Source organism: Podarcis cretensis (genome assembly GCF_951804945.1).
Source record: "Podarcis cretensis genome assembly, chromosome: 5".
NCBI lineage: Eukaryota > Metazoa > Chordata > Lepidosauria > Squamata > Lacertidae > Podarcis > Podarcis cretensis.
Window position 1 is genome coordinate 62,185,047 of NC_137174.1, and position 20,642 is coordinate 62,205,688.

The 20,642-nt window shown below is 42.0% G+C and overlaps 1 protein-coding gene across 2 annotated transcripts; it reads left to right on the top strand.

The window, feature by feature from the left end:
- The first annotated feature begins 939 nt into the window (after window positions 1-939).
- On the top strand, window positions 940-18,707 carry LOC307216513 (nuclear body protein SP140-like protein). 2 transcript variants are annotated; one of them, XM_079976909.1, is made up of 14 exons: window positions 940-1,052; window positions 1,708-1,849; window positions 3,307-3,472; window positions 5,593-5,688; window positions 6,487-6,585; window positions 8,052-8,141; window positions 9,373-9,483; window positions 11,121-11,260; window positions 12,786-12,833; window positions 15,350-15,465; window positions 16,062-16,155; window positions 17,320-17,391; window positions 17,492-17,638; window positions 18,262-18,707. In XM_079976909.1, the coding sequence occupies exons 2-14, from the start codon at window positions 1,709-1,711 to the stop codon at window positions 18,343-18,345; spliced, it is 1,404 nt and encodes a 467-aa protein (XP_079833035.1). In that variant the 5' UTR covers window positions 940-1,052; window position 1,708; the 3' UTR covers window positions 18,346-18,707. The 2 variants fall into 2 exon arrangements, with proteins under 2 accessions (XP_079833035.1, XP_079833036.1); XM_079976910.1 differs by lacking the exons at window positions 940-1,052; window positions 1,708-1,849; window positions 3,307-3,472 and adding an exon at window positions 4,840-5,104.
- The last annotated feature ends 1,935 nt before the right edge of the window (window positions 18,708-20,642 follow it).

Here is a 20,642-nt window from a genome sequence, read left to right on the forward strand (position 1 = left end):
CATGAGTTGCATTTCAATTGCACCCTTACTCCAAGGAGCAAAGGGTAGCATATCAGGCTCTCCACCATTAATTTTATCCATACAACAACCCTGTGAGGTAGGTTAGGTCAAGATAAAAGAGACTGGCCCAAGATTGCCTTCATGTCTGAGTCGGGGTTTCAACCTGACTCCACCCCAGTAGCCGTCCAACATTCTGATCACACCACCAGTTGCCTCAGGTCTTGGAGATGCTAAAAACTGTCTGTGCCCATTGATGGCACGCTGGCAGTCTGAATTGCCAGCAGCAAACATTTGTATTGGAAAGCTCTGACTCAGCCACATTTTTTTTCAGACAAGGGAAATAATTCCAGCATACAATGTTTGTTGCAGATAAACATTCATTTATGAGACTTTGTGTCTGGATTTGAAGCAAGATGGGATTTGTGGCTTTCACATTCCAAGCAGAGAAATTTTGCATCAGGAAACCATTTAAATGAGCCAGGCACAGGAGTGGCTCTCCTCAGCCTTTCAGCAACATGTACAATTCCTGTTCAAATCCTTGACTCCCTGCAACCATCCCTTTACATTCACACCTCAGACACACAGTCATTGAAGACCCACAAAAACATAATCTCAAAATCTGTTTATACAGGCACTGAAAGGAACTAGAGGGGAACTCTTAGGTCATACCAGGACTCAGGCAGTAGTCACAATCTGTGTGTGAGACAAAGGGTGGGGTCTCCAAAGGAAGAGATTGTGACAAGGGTAATTATTTTAAAAAGCAATACATTATGCACAGTTTCTAACATGATTCACAGGGAGAGGGAAGTTTTGATTTCCTAGTTTTTTTTAAACTTTCGATTCTGCCTTTCTTCCCAGAAATTGGCCAATTTAGAGGTTCCACCCAAATCCGTCTCCCAACAGCCAGTCATGGACTCAGTGGGAGGTCCGACGTTTCATTTCACTTTCGCCTTCACTTTTTTTTTTCATCTGGCGAAATTTCAAGGTCGATCCTTCTATTTAACCTGGTGCCTGTTCGTGCAGCCTCCACTTTGCGAAGGAAAAGCAGAAAGGTAAGTGTCGCGAACGGTTGATCTCCGCAAGGAAGAAGGAGCCTCCGACGGGCTTGGCGTCGCAGCAAAGCAATCCTGCGCTCATTCAAGAGATCGGGGAGACTCCAGGCGCTGCCTGAATTTCGGCAAGCGAAGGGGCATGAGGGAGGGACGCCCAAGAAACAGGTCGCCTGCAGCAGGATCGGACTGATGCGTTTCCTCAGGGGGTGCTAAGGCTGCAATCCTATACACGCTTACCTGGAAGTAAGCCCCATAGAACTCAGTTGGGCTTACTTCTGAGAGGCGTGTTGGATTGAATAGACCGTTGGAACTAGATTAGCATTGGTTTCTCTCTGTAATGCTGCTTTCCTGTTGCTTCCCATAGTATGTTTTCCCTCCTCATCAGGGGTTGGAGAAGAAAATATTCTCTTCAGCTCTATTCCAAGGGCCTTCTCCTTCCTTGGAGGTTTTTGAGCAGAGGCTGGATGGTCATCTGCCATGGACACTTTAAATATAGCTTTCCCCTTTCAGAAATGGGATCTGCCTATTTTAATTCCATGAAATTCTAGATTTTGGTTGCGACGGTAATGCTAAAACTTTTTCTTCAAATAGCCATCACTTCTCTTGTTTTCATCGAGTTTTTGAAGGTATCTGATACATCTTGCTTTGTTTGTAGCATGTCTGCTCTAGGTACTTCGGGTGAAATTTTGGAATGGTTCCGAGCCAATAAAATGCAGATTTCTGCTGCTATCAAAGACTCATTTCCCTTTTTCTTTATCCTGCGAGACAAGAAAATAATATCTGAAGAGCAGTTTAAGGTGACTATTATAGACATTAAATTTATTTTTTTAAGTTGCGTCTGGGGTTTCGGAGTTCATCTAAGCCAGGATTGGGGAATCTTTGGCTTCCCAGAAGTTGATGGACTGCAACTCCCATTAGCCCTAGCAAGCATGGTCAATGGCCCGGGGTGATGGGAATTCTAGTTCAGCAGCATCTGAAGGGCCAAAGATTCCCCACATCTGTCTGAGCTTTTCCTGGAGCAAAGCCTGACATTATAGGACCATTGTTCACATGTCCGCCCAGCTAGTATATAAAGCAAAGGGTGGGAGACGTCTTAATTTAACCATCAGCAATGTATAAGAAAGGGAGTGCTGAACTCTCACTGCCTGTTTTTTAGCTCCTTGGAATCGGTTACTTTTCCTTTTCCTAATACTTGAAGCCAGCCAATAGGGGAGGAAAATGGCTGAAGGGAAGGTAGGAAACAAGAGGTGGAAAGTTGCAGCATCCTTCTCCCATGTGCTGCTTTTAATGCTGAAGTACCCATATGGCAGGGACACGGGTGGCACTGTGGGGTAAACCACAGAGCCTAGGATTTGCCAATCAGAAGGTCGGCGGTTTGAATCCCTGCAACGGGTTGAGCTCCCATTGCTTGGTCCCTGCTCCTGCCAACCTAGCAGTTCGAAAGCACGCAAATGCAAGTAGATTAATAGGTACCGCTCCGGCAGGAAGGTAAACGGCGTTTCTGTGTGCTGCTCTGGGTCGCCAGAAGAGGCTTAGTCATGCTGGCCACATGACCCGGAAGCTGTACACGGCTCCCTTGGTCAATAAAGCGAGATGAGCGCCACAACCCCAGAGTCGGCCACGACTGGACCTAATGGTCAGGGGTCCCTTTACCTTTACCTTACCCATATGGCATAGGGCAAATGGTTGCAGCTGTGGCATAGGGAGATGTTATACGTGATTCATAACCAGAAAGGTTTTCAGGGTAGCAGGAGGAACATAGCATGAGAGACAACCAAGTGTAGTGAACAGTGTGTTAGACTTGGATGCCAAGATCTGGGCTCAAACTCCATTCAGTCATAGTGTCCACAGAGTGAACCTATGCCAGTGGTCCTCTCCCAGCATAACTTCGCCTCTCCATCCTGAGAGCCTTTAGGAGAGGTTGGGATACAACAGCAACCATTGCACAGGAGGAGGAACCTTGAAAGTTAGTGTGGGATATGACCCAGCGAAAAAGTGAAGAAGATGCACTCCTTAACAGCAGCAGGTTGTGGCTTGTTTCTGAAAAACAAGAGGTCACATGCCTTGAAGCATTCTTTGCCATTACTGTAATACAAAATATAGGAGAGGGGTTTTAGCTGTGCTGGGCCTTGGAATTTGAATTAAATTTGATTTCTTTGCTTATGCTAGGTTTACCATCTTGGATATGACGGGAAATGGGATACTTACTATATATGAGTTTAAAAAATGCTTGCGTTGTTGTTGTTTTTTCTAGATTTGTTCTGAGCAGGTATCGTCAAATGCAAATGCTCTTCAAAGAGTAGTATACAATGTACTTGAAAGCATGACAAACAATGTGTCAGCAGTAAAGGAGATTTTCTGCCCAGAGAACCTGGAAGCATATCAAAATTTAAAACCAATATACGAAAGCCTAGAAAATGGTAAGTTATCTTGTTGGCTGTGCTAAATCTACCTAGCAAACATAAAAGATAAATAGTCAAAAGGAAAGAAAAATCATCAGATTTTATTGAGAAATGGTGTAGTAGTGAGTGTTTGAGCCATGGAATATTCCCAACATGCATTCCCTTTGTCTCAGCCCTCTGCCTGCCATCTGCTGGCGAATTTATTATTATTCTTTTTATTTGAAAGTACTTATTGTCTGCTTTTTACAGTGAAAAATAATATGGTGGTTTACAAAATAAAACCAGTACACTAAAACAACAAGAAAACATAAACCAGAATATTTAAAGTTAAGTAATACCATTACTAAGGATCAGTGCCCAGGAATGCCTATTTAAATTGTAGGTTTTTACCAGCTTTCCCCATAAGTGCTCATTTTGTCTCTAAGGTAAGGTTATTTGACTGTGTCAGAATATGGTGCTGTATCCTAGTCATCATAAGACGTATGTCTGCTTGATATGGCATGTCTAGAATATCCTCCTTACTCGAGGGGCATCCAACTTTGACAGTGAATGGGCTGGAATATGTGAAAGGAGGCTTTGTCCTAAACAGTGGCGGAGCTTCATGCTCCAGCACCGGGGGGGGGGGGAGAGAGAGAGCAGGCGGGGGCGGGGCTGGCGTGTGTCCTGGGGGTGTGGTGTGCCACCTGTGGGGGCGGGGCCACAATTGCACCACACTGGGATTGCGCTGCCAGAGGCGGGGTGCTCCCCCCCCCACTCCTCTTTCTCCGCCAGTGGTCCTAATCTGTTCAGAGCCTTACATGTCAACATCATCACCTCAAACACAGTTCAGTAGCAAATAGGCAATCAGTGTTGTTCCTCCAGCACTGTTGATATAGAATCATAGAGGTGGAAGGGATCCCAATGATCACTTCGTCCAATGCCCTGCAACTCAGGAATCTCAGCTAAAGCATCCAAGACAGATGGCCATCCAGCCTCTGTGATGTGTATACATGGAAGGATGCTGTACAGTGGTACCTCGGGTTAAGTACTTAATTCGTTCCGGAGGTCTGTACTTAACCTGAAACTGTTCTTAACCTGAAGCACCACTTTAGCTAATGGGGCCTCCTGCTGCCACTGTGCCGCCAGAGCACAATTTCTGTTCTCATCCCGAAGCAAAGTTCTTAACCTGAAGCACTATTTCTGGGTTAGCGGGGTCTGTAACCTAAAGCATATGTAACCTGAAGTGTATGTAACCCGAGGTACCACTGTACTAAGCGTTTTGCACCAGCTGCAGTTTCTTATAAACCATAAATGATTAGATCAGCGATCTCGAATCTTTGTCAACTACTGGATACATTTTCAATTATGAGAGTGCTAGGGGCACTGGTCACAAAATGGCTGCATGGGGGAGGGTGGCATAGCACAAAATGGCTGTCAAGGGGAACATGGCATAACACACAGTTAGAGAGACAACCACCCCCAATAACCTCATGCTTAAAATCAGGACTGGCTCGGAGCATTTTGCAGCTTTGGGCAAAACAGGAAATGTCGCTAGCCCCTACTCTTTGTCAGAACTCTTGTCACCTGCTCCTCCCCTATATGCCACACACCCACCCCAAGCAGAAGGCCGTAGTGGAGAGGAGTGGGCAGCGGAGAGCAGGCATGGAGGTGGTGGGTGAGGGTGTCACAATGGGCAGGTGAGGAGGAGGAGGAGGAAGCAGAGGGCAGGAGCGGAGGCTGGATATACCACCTGATGCATTTGCCTCACCTTACCTCATTGGCAGGCTGAACCTGCTTACAATGGGAAGTCAGCTGTGTCCTGCTGGTACTGATTATGATTATTGATTTTACATATACTGATGCTGTTGCTGTCCATAGTATCATGAAAAATATACAAGGTAGCCCCACCAGTCTTGTTTGCTTAGAAAGCACCTGCACATTTTGTTGCATAACTTTTTTTTTTAGGAGGACTAGAAACTTACTTAAAACAAGAGCAATGAAAGCTCAAAGTCAGAGGACCTTTCCCCGGGGCGCCACTGGAAGCCTTCCCGGGTGCCATGTTGCTGACCCCTGAATTAGATGTTCACAACACATTTAATCCATTTAATTTAATAGTAAGGTGCTAATGCCCTTGTTTTCTTCACACGCTTTCTTTTCAGTTCTCCAGCGTGCAACAAATAGCTTTGCCACAGGACCTGGGAGCAAGAACATACTCCAGACAAAGAAGAACAATTCTGAATTCTCTGCACCGAAAGGTGAATTTTACATGGGTCTCTAAATGTTTCTGAGGCATAGACTGTGGGAAGAGAAAAATACAATAATATGTGGCAGAACTCCCCAAACTTTCCACCTACAGGAACTACCTGAGATGGATGAAAATTAAAGACCCTCCAGGTAGCCTTTTTATTGCGCATTCCTGATGATTTGTGCTAATAGGGCTATTGGGACAGTCATGTGTGTTCCTGCTGTCAGCATTGTTTGCGCTTGCTGAAGCTGGAGGCAGTTGCACTGTTTTATTTTAAGTCAGTGCATAGCCTGTAACTTCCTTCTGAAGTTCTATAACTTTTTATGTCACAAGTGTTCTGCTATATTTTTGTGATGCTTTTGTTGCGCTATAGCACCTTTGGACAGCAATAACGTGGTAGCATTAAGGAAACAAAACACAGCAAGCTAAAGCAGAATGAACCCACCATTAATGGACTATTATTGTGTCAAGAATGTGTTGCAGAATACACCCACAATAAAACATCTGCCTGGAGGGGCCCTTACTGAGGCCCACTAGTCTCAAAATGCTGGCAAATGGAAACAGAGTTGGCATAATCAGCTGCCAATTGCTGGCTGAATTTTCAACTGATACCTAATCCATCTTTGGAAATTGAAAACACCATTTTCCTTATGGTAAGGAGTTCCATATTCCACCTTTCCCTAAGCCAAGTACAGTACAGCCATTTTCTCAGGAGGTATTGTGACTAGTCTTCTCATTTTAGGCAGAATTTGCTGACCCATAAGAACTAAGTGAGAAGGTTGTTCAAAATTTCCCTTTTTTGTTTCAGGTTTTCCCTTTCTCCTTACACCCAAGTTTGATCAAGAAATGGCAGAACCTTATAAAAAAAAATATTTTTCAGAGGGAGAAGCCTCAACTAGCTATCAAGGTATTGCATAAAAATAGATGGAGCAGGGTGGGCACTTTTGAACATAATTTTATATGAAGAGGTTTTTCAGTTTTGATATTCATGTTTCATGGCAATGACGGTATATAAGCATTGGATAAAAGTAGACGAGAATATGTTAAATTTGTGGAAGGTATTATTGTCTTGGGAGGAAAAAGGATACTTTAGATAATGCAATTTTAAAAATAAAAATGGTAATCCCGTTTCCCAGGATCAACTAAGACTGGACACAGGAGATTTGGGTATGTATGGGATGGCTTCACTTACATCAGTTGAGTTAGATCCTGCTAAATCAGGGTATCTAGGCACCGGATCCCTTACCAGATTTGAAACTGTTCTGTTAAACCAAGGATCTAAAGGTAAAGTGTTGATATAAGAGATTTACGGAGAATTGTTGGAAATTTCATCCAGCCCATTAAGAAGCCCGAAAACTATCTGGGAGGCAGACATAGGATGTGAAATAAATGATATAAAGCAGAAAAGCGTGTGAACCATTAAAATCAGCAGGGTCTATTGCTGCCTGCATAGTGCAGAATACCACACCAGAGTCTCCCATAGGTGGTACAAGGCTCCAGTTTGCTAGCTATCATATATTACCCTTTGTCTAGCTGTAGTGTTTTGGCTGAGCTGTGGTCACTCGGTAACATATTTCAATCTTTTATGGGAATGCCTGATTGTCAAAAACTTTTATTCTGACATATATTAGGAAATCAGTAGTATTATTCAGGACCCAATACAAATTACACCCCAATTGTAACTATTTTTAGGACATTAAGATGAACATAAAACTAAACATTTTGCTAATCTTTCTGCTAGTTGCAGCTAGGCTGTCTATCACACAGTTGTGGGAAGCCTTGAAAGACCTAAATATTTCTCTTTGGTATAATAACATTTGGAATATAGTCATATCTGAGAAGCGAACATATCAGTTAAGAGTATTGAAAGGTATTGAAAACCCAGTGACTTTGTGCTACTTGGTGAAACTTGACACTGACTGATGCTTTTAGTATGGGATGCTTATATGTAGTATGTATGAACTTTATGAAGCAATGTATGGGTTTTTCCAGATTTCTCTTTTCCTGTTGTTCCCTGTATTGTGTTTCCTTCCATTGTTCTTGTAATTTAAAAATGCCATTTTTAAATGCTTAATACACAACTGCACTGTTGGCCTGGCACTATGAAGGCATTCCATGGCATTTGGGTGGAATCTAGCCACATATTAAAAATGTTGTGAAAATGCTTTAAAAAAAATTTTTTTTTGAAAAATATGTTGAATTTGCCATAGCTCACCATCGCCATCTAATGTCACATTTGTACAATGCGCTTTACAACACGCTTAAAACGTTTTATTTGCAGCTGTATAGCTGAGTCCTTGGTTCCTCTTTTTAAAATGAGTGAAAAAGGGATAACAATTCCCTACTAAATGGCTTCTTCTTCTTCTTCTTCAGGACTGAAAGTTGCTGGTGCGACAGAAAGCATGGCAAAAATGTCTCCAGGACCAACTAACACCTGTTTGAAAATGGGTGGTACTCCGAAAGGTAAAGAAGGTGCAATGGTATAGATTCCTCATGGGTTCTCCAAACTAACCCCTTCCATAGTTCTCCAAAAGCAGCTTTGGCATATACCCTACAAACTGGGCGTGGGCGTTGTCCATATGTCCTTTACCTGCACCTGGTTCCTAGCTGCCATTTTGCCCACTTCTTTTTAAATGCCTGCCTCCATTACCCAGTTCCCTGTTTTTGTTGTTGTTTTAACTGCATGCATGCAATGTTAGCCATTACCAATAGTTACAGAATCCTGTTATGATGACTATGGAGCTCTATTCTTGCTAGGTCTTGAAACCTGACCCCTTGACCCTATGTGAGCTCAAGGAACTTGCTTCACATTGTGGTTATATGCTGCAACCTGACTTCTCAGTTCCCAGTTCTCTTAAGAGTTGGCACACATGGAGTTGCACCAGGGCATCTGCACAGATGTGCCAGAATATCTCCATGGCGGAGTCATAATTTGAGTTATGCTGGCAATGTGGAGCTTCCACCATATCCTGTAGCTTTCCAGCCATTGTATCTGTCGGGGGCTGGTCTGAATATGATGCCAGAGACTGGTCTGACTCCGAAGATGGGGGAATGCAGTCACAGACAGAGCAGCCTCTAACAGAGGAGGAGGGGGAGGATTCCCCCCCCCCCGCGCCTTCCATGTTCCCAGAAGCAGAGAGACCAGAAGATTCAGAGGCTGCACAGTCGGGGGAAGAGCTGGACAGCTTTGAGATAGTAGCTAGGCAACCAGGAGGGAGGGAGCATTTAGGAGATTCTTCAATCGAGTGGTGGGGAAGTCCATCCCCCCCGAACTTGGAGGACTAAAAGGGTCCAGGAACAACGGAAGCGCAGGGGTGGGACAGGTGACCGGTAGCGCGCTTCTTGCTGCAGAAGCGGAGTGGATTCAGAGTGAGCAACTGCCATCCATGGGGAGGGTGGTTTGATGCTGCTCTCAATATGTCGTTACAAATAAAATGGACTATAAACCTGCCAGAGCCTCATTACTTTTTATCAGAAGCTACTGGAGGGAGGGGAAACTCCCTTGCCTGCCAACATACCTGAAAGTATCTTTGGTTTAGAATTGTGTCCCAATATATTTTCAGGTGATATGAAATTCTACTTCATGCCACATCTTATCAGTAGGATCTGTAACTTGGTAAGACTGCTGTCATTTTCTGGAAACCCAAAATATGGAAATTGCAGCATTTGACATCAATTTCTTGATTTCCTCTAGGAAAAGGGATACAAAATATTAAAAAAGACAAGCCGGTTGTCCAGGGCTCAGCAGTGGTTGTTACTTGTGGAAAAACTAAAGGTGTTTTATATAAGGAAAAATTGGCAACAGGTAAACATTGTTTCGAAACAGTTTAATTGTATGTGTAATTACGTATTTAAGAGAATTTTATAGCAATAAGAAGTTAAAATCTTTGTGTTTGTGCCCATGAGTGTGTTGGGAGAAAGATGGATCCATGTGGCAGTATGTGGGTGTAATTGTATGTTTAGGACCACTTAAATAGTCTTGTAGGAAATTGGTTTTTTATTTCCCACTGAATCCTGGGTAACTTGGAGTAATTCTATCTATATCACAATGGGATTTTCAGTACCTTTAAATCCTTCAAATTACAGTTCAGAAATGCATGCTTAAATGATTTTTTCAACTTAAAAAAAGTATCACAAAACAGTATTGTATTGTAGTCTTCCACTTTAATTGGTGCAGCATATCATTTGTGTATTAGACTATGTGTGGGAAAACTTTGGCCCTCTGGGTGCTGTTAGCCCTGATCACGCTTGCTGGGGCTGATGGAAGTTGTACTTCAATAACATCTGGAGGGCCAAAGTTTCCCCACATTAGACTGCATTAATGCACTGCAGTTACCGTACATCAACCCATAAATTGTGAATTGAAAATAATTGGAAATTCCTCCATATTTTAAAAAAGAAAAAAGACAACTCAATGTATTTGGTGCTACAGTTTTCAGGATCATTCTTATTGGGCGGAGAAAATTTGCCCCCCACTTAAATTATAATTATACCAAATGAACATTGGAAGAGAAACACATTTTTACACTTCATGTAATCAATGCTATTTTTTACTGGTGGTATTATCAGGCCCAGTGCTTGTGGTCAGCCATGTTTGGCACTGGCCAAAGACTCCAGGGCCTCTGACCTGACCAGCCTTTTGCCCAAATACTCACCCCCATGCACAGGTAGTGGTATGTGTGCACTGCTGACAGCAAAGGTTGTCCCCATCTACAGTGACTTGCTAGACACTCACCTCACTGCTCAGAGGCGTGCTCTGTGTGAGGTGTCTGAGAAAATGGCTGCACTGTTACAGTAGTTTGCCACTGCAGCTAGAAAATCTTCTAAAGTATTTGTAGCCACCATTGGGCCTTTCTCAGATCTCAGATGTGGAGGAGATGATAGATAATCCACCACCACTTATGCAACTTCAGGGGACAGGGAAGGAAGCAGGAGGGATGGGGGTAGCAAGAGGGAAAGAAGAAAAGTTTGGATTTGATATCCCGCTTTATCACTACCCAAAGGAGTTTCAAAGTGGCCAACATTCTCCTTTCCCTTCCTCCCTAACAACAAACACTCTGTGAGGTAAGTGAGGCTGAGAGACTTCAGAGAAGTGTGACTAGCCCAAGGTCACCCAGCAGCTGCATGTGGAGGAGCGGGGAAGCAAACCCGATTCACCAGATTATGAGTCCACCGCTCTTAACCACTACACCACACTGGGACTGGAAGAGGATAGTGTTGCTGTTGCCACAAAGAGAAGGACTGGGACAGGAGTAGAGACCCCGCTTCCCTGTAGTCTGGTGTTGGCCCTGAGCAGGTCCCGTGCTGAAATACATTTCTAGTATTGATTTTTCCCAGTGTAAATATTGGAAAAGGAGCTGCTGGTGGCAATTTCTTTCTCCCTCTATTGAACTTTGCTGAATGGGACAAGCTTGCAGCACTGGTGTGACTTCTCTGTTACAGGAGCTACACAGAAATGTATCAAGAATTATAACGGAACATGGTTCACACCTCAAGAATTTCTGATTGAAGGAGAAATTGGAGGTACAAACTGGAGAAGAAGTATCCGCTATCAGGGGGCTCCTTTAGAAACATTAATAAAGGTATGCAGTTCACTTCTATTGGCTATAATTTTAATGCCTCGTTCTTTACTTGTAATTACAAAGGAATTTCAAATGATGCCACCACGGCTTTCCATATATTTATCCACACATATCATTCCTGTTACAAGGACAATATCCTGTATTGCAAGTGAATAGCAGCACAAATTGTTTTATGAAAAAGCCATTGTCTAGATTCTAGAATGCCCTAACACAAGAGCTGCCCACAGACAGGTGATAGGTTGCCTGCAAAGGCCACCACTGGTTTCCCTGAACAGAGGCTGCTGAGTGTTGACTTTTCATTTTTTAAACAGTAAGGCTCCAGCTCTTCTAGAAAATCAGTTATGGGACAAAACATGCAGATACCTTCAAAGCAATTTCAGTGAAATAATTTGAGTGTGGTGTGACTACCTTGTATACATTTCCTGTTGCTGAGGAACGCTCTCTGTTGCTATTAGACAACAACAGCATCCATATGTGTGTAAAATAAAAATTCTGTGATCTTCACAATCAGAACCAGTGGGACAAAGCTGACTTCCTATGGTATTCCATCAGGTTGCTGGGGATAGCCATCTTTCTTATTTTGTTTTATCCCATTCCACCCCACCCACAATGGCAACTATTTTGTGCCCCCAGCATTGTCACAAAATTTGAAATGTACCCACTGATTCAGAAAGGTTGGCGACTCCTGCCCTAACACAGTGTAGAACTGAGCAGACATAAAGATTGTGCCAGCTAAAGGCAAGATCTGTATTCCACGGAACCATGATCTATGGAAGTTTTATGATTACAATAAAGACTATGTGATATTTATTATAAAAATAACAAAAAAAATCTGATGGCACAGATTGATTATAGTATCAGCTTTTCTAAATCGGAGGCCCCATCGTTAGATACGTCAAGTTCAATCCTCAGTTGTAGGGTAGAGTAGGAACAGAATTCTCAGTGGGAGGGGTTGTAGGCAGTGAGGTCAGTGGGAAATTAAATGCAAAAAGTACAGACCATGATAATTCTGTTAGAGCTAGGATTGTTATATATGTCATTACTTATCGGCCACCTTTCAAGGTTATCTTTCTTAAGGTGACTTTCAGCATACTAAAACACAAAATACTGCAAGCATAAAAATCATAATCTACAAGACAACAGGTGTGCCAAATGAGCACTGTGATGCTTTGTAATAGCTGTGCCCATTCATGAAACTCAGTAACAATCCATCTCATGCAGAATACATTAGTATTTTATTATCTGTGGTGGGGTAAGAAACCCCTGTATCTCTTCAGACCAAAATGGAAGTAATTCAGCTTTTCACATGAGAGCCTATCTTTGACGTTCGTTTGCTCAAACATGGCGAATTTAAGGTTAGTAGTAGAGTGTTCCAGCAGAATGAAATATTTCCCTACTGGATTTTAAACAAATATAAATTGTGAGGTGTCAGAATATGTCTCATTTCCACCATCTAATTCAGATTAAGTTTGGGGATTCTGTTGGTTCCTCAGAACAAACCTAATAAATGTGATGTTTGTTTCAGGATGGCTTGCTACCTGAGCCAGCACGACCTTCCCCAGTGAAAAATAAGGTAAACAAATTGTGAACACTTTTACTAGATTGACTGTAGACAATGCACCAATCTAAATGGGCATTTACACATTTTATTTGTCCATTAATGCATTAAGACATTTCTGTCTTGATCATCTCCAAAAAAATTAATATTTACTTCAGAATAAGGAGGTACAAAACGTAATCAACAAAAACATTAAAGCAGTACTAAGATTCATAAATAGCCTGACAAAAATGCTGAGTTTGTACCTGGTATCCATATGAATATAATAAGGGGGTAAGACTCACCTTAGTAGAAAGGTTATTCTACAGATGCAGAGCCACCACCAAAATCAATTTATTAATTGATTTCTTCAGATTTCATAGGATGCATGTCGGTTAATGTATTATCTATATAAATGTATACTGTACTTTAAACAATATTGTTCTCTGTCTCTTACTCGGAATCTGATCATATATTTGTGTGAGGAAATGCTGAAGGGAAATATCTGCTATCCCATGAAACCTTTTCCTCCTTAATATCTGGTTCAATATAATTTTCATACCCTAATTCAACCCTAATTCAAAAAGGGATGTGGGTGGCACTGTGGGTTAAACCACAGAGCCTAGGACTTGCCAATTAGAAGGTCGGCGGTTCGAATCCCCGTGACGGAGTGAGCTCCCGTTGCTCGGTCCCTGCTCCTGCCAACCTAGCATGCAAGTGCAAGTAGATAAATAGGTACCACTCTGGCGGGAAGGTAAACAGCATTTCCATGCGCTGCTCTGGTTCTCCAGAAGCAGCTTAGTCATGCTGGCCACATGACCCGGAAGCTGTACTTGGCCAATAAAGCGAGATGAGCGCTGCAACCCCAGAGTCGGCGAAAACTGGACCTAATGGTCACGGGTCCCTTTACCTTTACCTTAATTCAACCCAACCCATCCCTTTCTCAACACCCAGTACAGATACACAGTGAACTGTCAATGAAAGATCTTCTTCTTCCACTGGCAATTTGCTGACAGGCTGGATTGGGAGCCTCAATGGGCTATGCCCATGTCATGAGCCAGAGGTTCATTAACTTTTAACTGAAACTAATGCTTTAAAATGAGCAGTGACTTGCCTCTTGAACAGTTCCAATAGCATCTTCAAGTGCCAAATCAGACAGGTAGGTGGGGCTGCCCACTTGTCAATTGCAGGGTGTCATTATTATCCCACCCACCTGTCAAAATCTGTTGCAAGGTTCCTAAGCTTCTCCTGCTGCTGTGGGAAGCATGAGAAACAAGTCTGCGTTTTAAGAAATAAGCAGCTTCTTTCATGTACTTGCCACACTGGCAGCAGCAGGCAGTGGCGTAGCGTGGGGGGTGCAGGGGGGGCCAGCCGCACCGGGCGCAACATCTGGGGGGCTCGCGCTCGCACTCGCAGTGCTAAAATCCATGGGTTAGGGGGCGCAAATTACTTGCCTTGCCCTGGGTGCTGACAACCCACGCTACGCCACTGGCAGCAGGGAGAGCAAAGGGGAAAGAATAACTTCATGCTTCCCTTTATCCTTCCCCACCCCCACCCCTTTATCCTTCCCCATAGTCCCAACGATTGGAGGGCACTACATTGTCTACCACCGCTATAAGGCTCTCAGACAAGGCATTCCACTATCCCTCCCTCTTTTCAATTTTTCTTTTCCAACTGATGCTCAACATGGTGCAGCTGCTCTGCATGCTCATTGGGCTTTTGGGAGTTTGTGTGTTTGTTCCTTAAATATATTTTTTTCTTCTTCTTCTACAAATCCCAATTTCTCCTAAACATGGTGACGGCTTCCCCTTGTTTCCCAGTGGATCTGTTTTGGCCCTCACCAGCTCAGTTTTCTATCCCCCCTCTCCTTCAGCGCACATAAGAAACTTCCAGACAAGCCTGTAGTAGTAGTATAAAAATATGGGTGTGGGAAGGGGAAGGTTGATCAAGAAAACAGGCAAAGCAGCCTGAAGAAACAAGCTCTTCTTCATGTGTGCAATGCATAAAGGGAGAAAATATAAAATGAAGACATTCAAAAATGTTCTTTACTTAGAAGCTGAAATGTTAGCCATGACTGTATAGTGCTACTACTGGTAGTCCATCCGTGGTGAGTAATTTTACAAGGACACCTTTGTCTACACACCTAGCACAGCAAGATGTGATGCTTTCAGGGTCCAAGAAATATTACCTCTTTGCCAGCTTCCTACACTTCTGTTTTGCCAGACTTGAGAAAACAGGAAGATACCAAGTGGATATTGACATATTAATTGGATACCTTCAGTGACCTCTACATAAACCAAAGATAACTTCTATAAGTTATCTGTTGCAGCAAAAACAAACCAAGTTAGTTTTAAGTTTTTACTGCACACAGGTGTATATGTGGTTGTTGAAGTTATTTTATGATATGCCTGCCAACTGAAAATCCTTTGTTAAAGTCTTTTAAAACCACCATTCAGGGCCCATTATGCTCACAAGGTGGTGTACTAGCAACACCACAGATAAAAAAACCCTCTCACTCTACCGTTTCAACAAACTTCTTTTTTTTACTTTAGCCAACAGATGGCATATGTGATGTGTGTATGGAAGAAGGGTCTGAGATATGCTGCAGTTCATGCAATAAATCATTTCATCTTTCTTGCCATGTTCCAGAAGAATTGGCTGTGAAAAGGTATTTGCTTTCCTACTCTGAGTTCTAGAGTAAGGTGAAATAGTCAAGAAAGTCAGGTGTTGACAACATCATTCTGTAAAGCCCAGCAATAACTTGCTGAACTGTAGGCTAGCAAGATGTAGGCTAGCTCAGCTGTGAACTTTTGTATTAATATAGACAATAGTGCACTTTGTATTGCAAATCAATTTCACTATTTTTCTCACATTAAATAAGGTACAAGTCTATAAAAGCAAAACTACACTGTTTATAAAATCTTGTAATGATATTTCCTCTCTCCCGTTTAATGCATATTAGTCCTGTTGAAGCTAAACTATAATAGAACAGTAGCTTTCAGTAATATGTTATAGCCAAGTGATATTTTATACCACTACTTCTTTTTGTTCCAGTTCAAGATAGTGTTTAATAAAAATGACTATTATGATTAGCCTTATCATCGTGTTAGTTCTGGTGCTAAGTATTTTTCTAAGGAATGTTAGTTTAAGAAAGTCATGGTTATGGCAAACTTTCAGAAATGAATAAATAAATTTCTACTATGGCAGTATTGTCTGCAAATTGCATCTAACATTACCATCATGCATTGTACTGCATTTTTATAGGTTTTGGAAATGCACCTTTTGCAAATGGAAAGCTAACCTTTACTTCAGAGAAGACCAGGTTTTAAAGTGGAAAATGGGTGCCAAGCCAAAAAATGTGAGTAACGTAAAACCTTTTCCTACTTCAGTTTAATGATAAGCAAAGTAGTAAAATTAGGGCTGTAACACCAATTGCTTTAAAATTCTAAATAAAAAGTCTCCTTTTAGCAAGGCTAGCCACCTCTGTCATAAACTTCCCAATATTTTTACCACCAAGACAGCTCTACCTCTCCTTGTGACACCCAAAATTTGTGACCCAAATGTGGGAGGAACCCCTGGCATATTTAAAAGCAGTGCTGTGGCAGCTTTAAAGAGCTTCACAAGGCTTCATTGGACTTGGTTATCAAACAGCTTGAGTACTTGGTCTTCTACACTGTGTGGCTGCTATTATTTGCTGCATGGGCAATTCATTTCATCTGTATTGGGAATCGAGGCATTGCATATGGCTGGCCATTCTACAGAGCAAGAATGCCGTATTAAATATTTAAGCTATAATTAACAGGGAAGGGTGTTGTATAGGATTAGCCACTGATTGAATAATTTATTGAATGGGCAGTGTCCTTTTATTTGGGGGAAAGAGGAAATATAGCTGACTACTGTCTTGAGGATCTTAGAAGTCAGGAAGGACCAGTTATCTTTGTGGGGAGGATGGAGGTGGGGGAATTGCTAATGACTGGCCACTGCTAGGTGTACACTATGTACACTAGGAGTACATAGTGATTGCAACTCACACCTTATTTCCTCCCATCTCACATTCGGCAGCTGTATTTTTAATTTTTTGTTTCTGAGATCTACAATGAAAGGTTGTAAATAGATAGCTAGATACGTTAGAAAAGAGGGTGCTGGAAATCCTAGTTGCATGGCAGCTAACTGGTTAATACTGTGTTGCTTCATATTGTTTTTTTCTTTAAATTCTTCTTTTTCCTTACTAGAACTCATTCAGATGAATAAAATAAAATTGATTTTTTTCAGTTTGTTTGTTTTATACACATGCAAATTTAATCAATTAAGTAACCAACAATAGTTACCAATTACAATTTCTTAATTCCTAAGTAAAATCTCTAAAGGAACCCATAATAATCTATTTTGGTGAATTCTGTGAAAGTTTCATTCAAATAGCTGGGACCTGTTTCTAAATAAATATAATCAATTTATGTCTATCGGCATGGGCTCCTTATTTCATTTGAGGCCCTTGAACATTTTTTTTGTTTTTGTTTTATAGACATGTGAGTTCTTGCTTCTAAAGATCTGGTGTGAGCCTGAAGGTGCTGTTTTTGCTGATGAACCAGTCACAGTAAGTCATGAGGGCAAGAGTAAAATAACACAATCCTGGAGCACTATTGCTGAGATTGTAGAAATATTTCCAGTACTTTCTGGTTGTGCTGATTTAACAGATCCAAACATGTGATGATAACTATCCAAATAACCCCATGTGGCTCAAGAGGATTAAAAGGAAGCTGAATCTAAACCAGTACGAAACAGTGGCAGATTTCATTGGTGATATGCGTCTGATGTTCAGCAATTTTCTGCAGTTTCATCAAGTAAGCATCAGTCTTTCCCTTCCCTTCAGTTTGTTGCCCGTGAATGATAAACACATGCGAGTGAGGAGGTCAAGTTAGGTTTCTGTTATACATTGAAATTAAAACCCCCAAAAGAATAAGAGTGAGGAAAAAGTAGAATATGATTCAGTGTGACTCAATTTCTCTCTGTCTCTGTCTCTGTCCCTCTCCCTTTCATGTGCTAAAACAAATAACTCTCTGCTGTGATAACTGACCACAGTCACTCAGTGCTAAACCATCTAAGCGATCCTCATGTGTCCCTAAGAAAACCCACCTAGCTCCCTTCTTGTCTTTGAATGCTTGGATAGCTGCAAACCTATGTGTGGGAAGATCTCAATATATTACTTGTGGAGAAGGAGTTCTCTTCCGGAGGTCTTGAAGCAGAAGCTAGACAGCTGTCATTGAAATCCCACTATCTCATTGTGATAATCTCATTGTACTTGTACATAAACTGCCACGATAACCTGAAATGGCTAGGACAACAGAAATATTTAAACGTTTCCACCTGCTGTAGACATTTTGAAGAGCAATGGTAAAATCTAAATAAATTAAGCAACAAGTTACACACATATCAAAGCTAATGTTCTATTATATTTCCCCTGCAGGGCCAGGATGTCGCAGAGGATGGAAGAAAACTGCAAAATGAATTTGAAAAGAGCTTCCGGGAAGCTTTTTTTATTTGTAATTAGCTGCTTGAGGGCAGCCCAAATTTACTAAACAAATTAGTAAGAGAAACTCAACACGAAGTATCCGTCCAGTAACAAAACATAGCCTAGATCAAAATATAAAACAAGTCTAATTTAAATTCATGTCAACACAGTCTCAAATGCAATCTATGTAACACAAGAACTCAGTGAAATATTCTCCCTTTTGGCCTAAATGTTCCCATTAGGAGTGGAGGGATTTGTCATTTTCGGTTCTCTTTTTGTCATTTTTCCATTCATAACTTCAGTTCTCCACATTTCTGTAGCAATTTGAGAATTTTATTTTTTTAAATCCTCATGAGAATTCTACAGCATTTTAGTGCAAAATTAACACATATTTGTATGCACTTTTGACTGAAGCGCATATTTTTGCAAGCCATAATGCATTTTTTGTATGTTATTTGCACTACTATATCCATTTTAATGCAGTTGCCCCTAGTATATGCATTTTCTTTGGTTGGAGAACAGCATCACAAAATTCCCCACAGAAGCCACCTTGAAGCCAGATGTTCATGTCCATGGGAGGAAGCTGCTTAGTCTAGAGCTGTTCCATCTGTCAATCCCGCTCTCTGCTCACCTCCACCACAGCAGGAACGAGGAACCAGGGGCAGGTGTTACAAAAGCCTATTTGCTACTCATAAGCTCCTGTGGCCATCATGGCTCAAGGTATTCACTAGATGATTTATCCAGGGGTAGCAGGTCAAGCATCTTAACTCCAAGCCAACTGCTCACCTCTCTGGCCAGGCAGCTTCTGAAATAAGTACCTGGAGTTGGTTAAGACTAGCAAAATGGCCTTCAGGTGGTATCACTTCAAGCCAGTTGCTCAACACTAAGGGCTCGCCCATCCTTCACTTGCCCCACATCTAGAAATCATGGGTCTGAGAGTTTTTTGCTTTCTAGGCATGGGACTGAGCCCTTCCACTTTCCCTGGGGAAACCCACTCTCTACCACTGAATCAGAGCAAACATCCATCCATGGGACTGATGCTCCGATTCAGTGGTAAGCAGCAGGGTAAATGGTACGTGGAAGTGTGGATGAACCCTAAGTCAAAACAGTCAGGCTTCTCACCAACCCACCAGTGATTAAGGACAAGGCTTTCATATCAGAGGATGTGATGTCTGGTCTTGGCTTCGTTGTAAACCAAACTGATCCCAACCTTTCAGTGCTACATAAAGATTTGGCCTACACACCCCTGTGGGAGCTCATATGAAAAAGATTCAGGGGCACTCATGATAAGTGGTTTGCTTGACAAGCAATAGCACTTTCAGAAACATATAACACAGCATAAAAGAATCATCAGATGTCACAAAACATGACCAATTTGACAGAGTAAGGTTTCCATTTATATGTGGGATGGTTTATTGTCTACTCCACTTGTGAAATACACTCGGCTTAAATGCCTGACTCACTGTTTTCAACCATGTATTGTTTGTAGGTGTTTGGGAAATTACAGTCCACACATGTTATAGATAATTTATTACGGTCAAAGACCAGCTTGCATAATACAATAAAAACAGCATTCATAAAGATAAAATATACAATCAGAGCAGATTGCAGCAATAGCTCATGAGTTAAAATTGAGATATATACAAACACCTGTACAGCTGAGATTTGGGCTACCATAAAAATTGACCATGGGGCACCCCAAAGGGCGACTTCAGCATTTCCCTAGTAAGCTATTTTATTCTAGAGGATGATTTGTGCCTACAAATCTGGGCACAGAATCTGGCTACCAGCCAGGTCGCCTTGTGATCTTTGCCTAAGAGGAGAGAATTAAGTTTAGACTTGTCTCAAAGATCGGCGAGCCTCTTCAGCAAAGGATCAATGGTGTCTCTATGAATCTCAACATAAAAAGGACATCTAAAAAATACATGTTTGGGGCTTCCTATTTCCCCTAATGGGCAGGCGCAAAGTCTCTGTGGCTACGTATCTCCCATTTTCTATGATTTTATAATCAGGGACCCTTGTAGAGTCCTGTTGTTTCTCTTTGTCCATGATTCTTTGTGTAACCATGGATCTAGCTTGGCCCAGGCCCATAGTTATGAGGGTTTGGGGAGCAAGGCCCAGTTTCTGAAGAGTGTTTAAGACTGCTGTCTGCCAGCTAGACTGAAACTGGTCGCTCAGAATCAATGGGGCTATTCCTCAGGGAAGCAGTTTCAGAGTTAGCCACTTATATATTGAGGTTCGACTAATATGAGCTTTGACTTTCATCATCCCTGTTTCTAGTCTGACCCATGCATTTGAAATGCATCTAGGAACTTGTAGAAGGGCTCTGAGGAGTT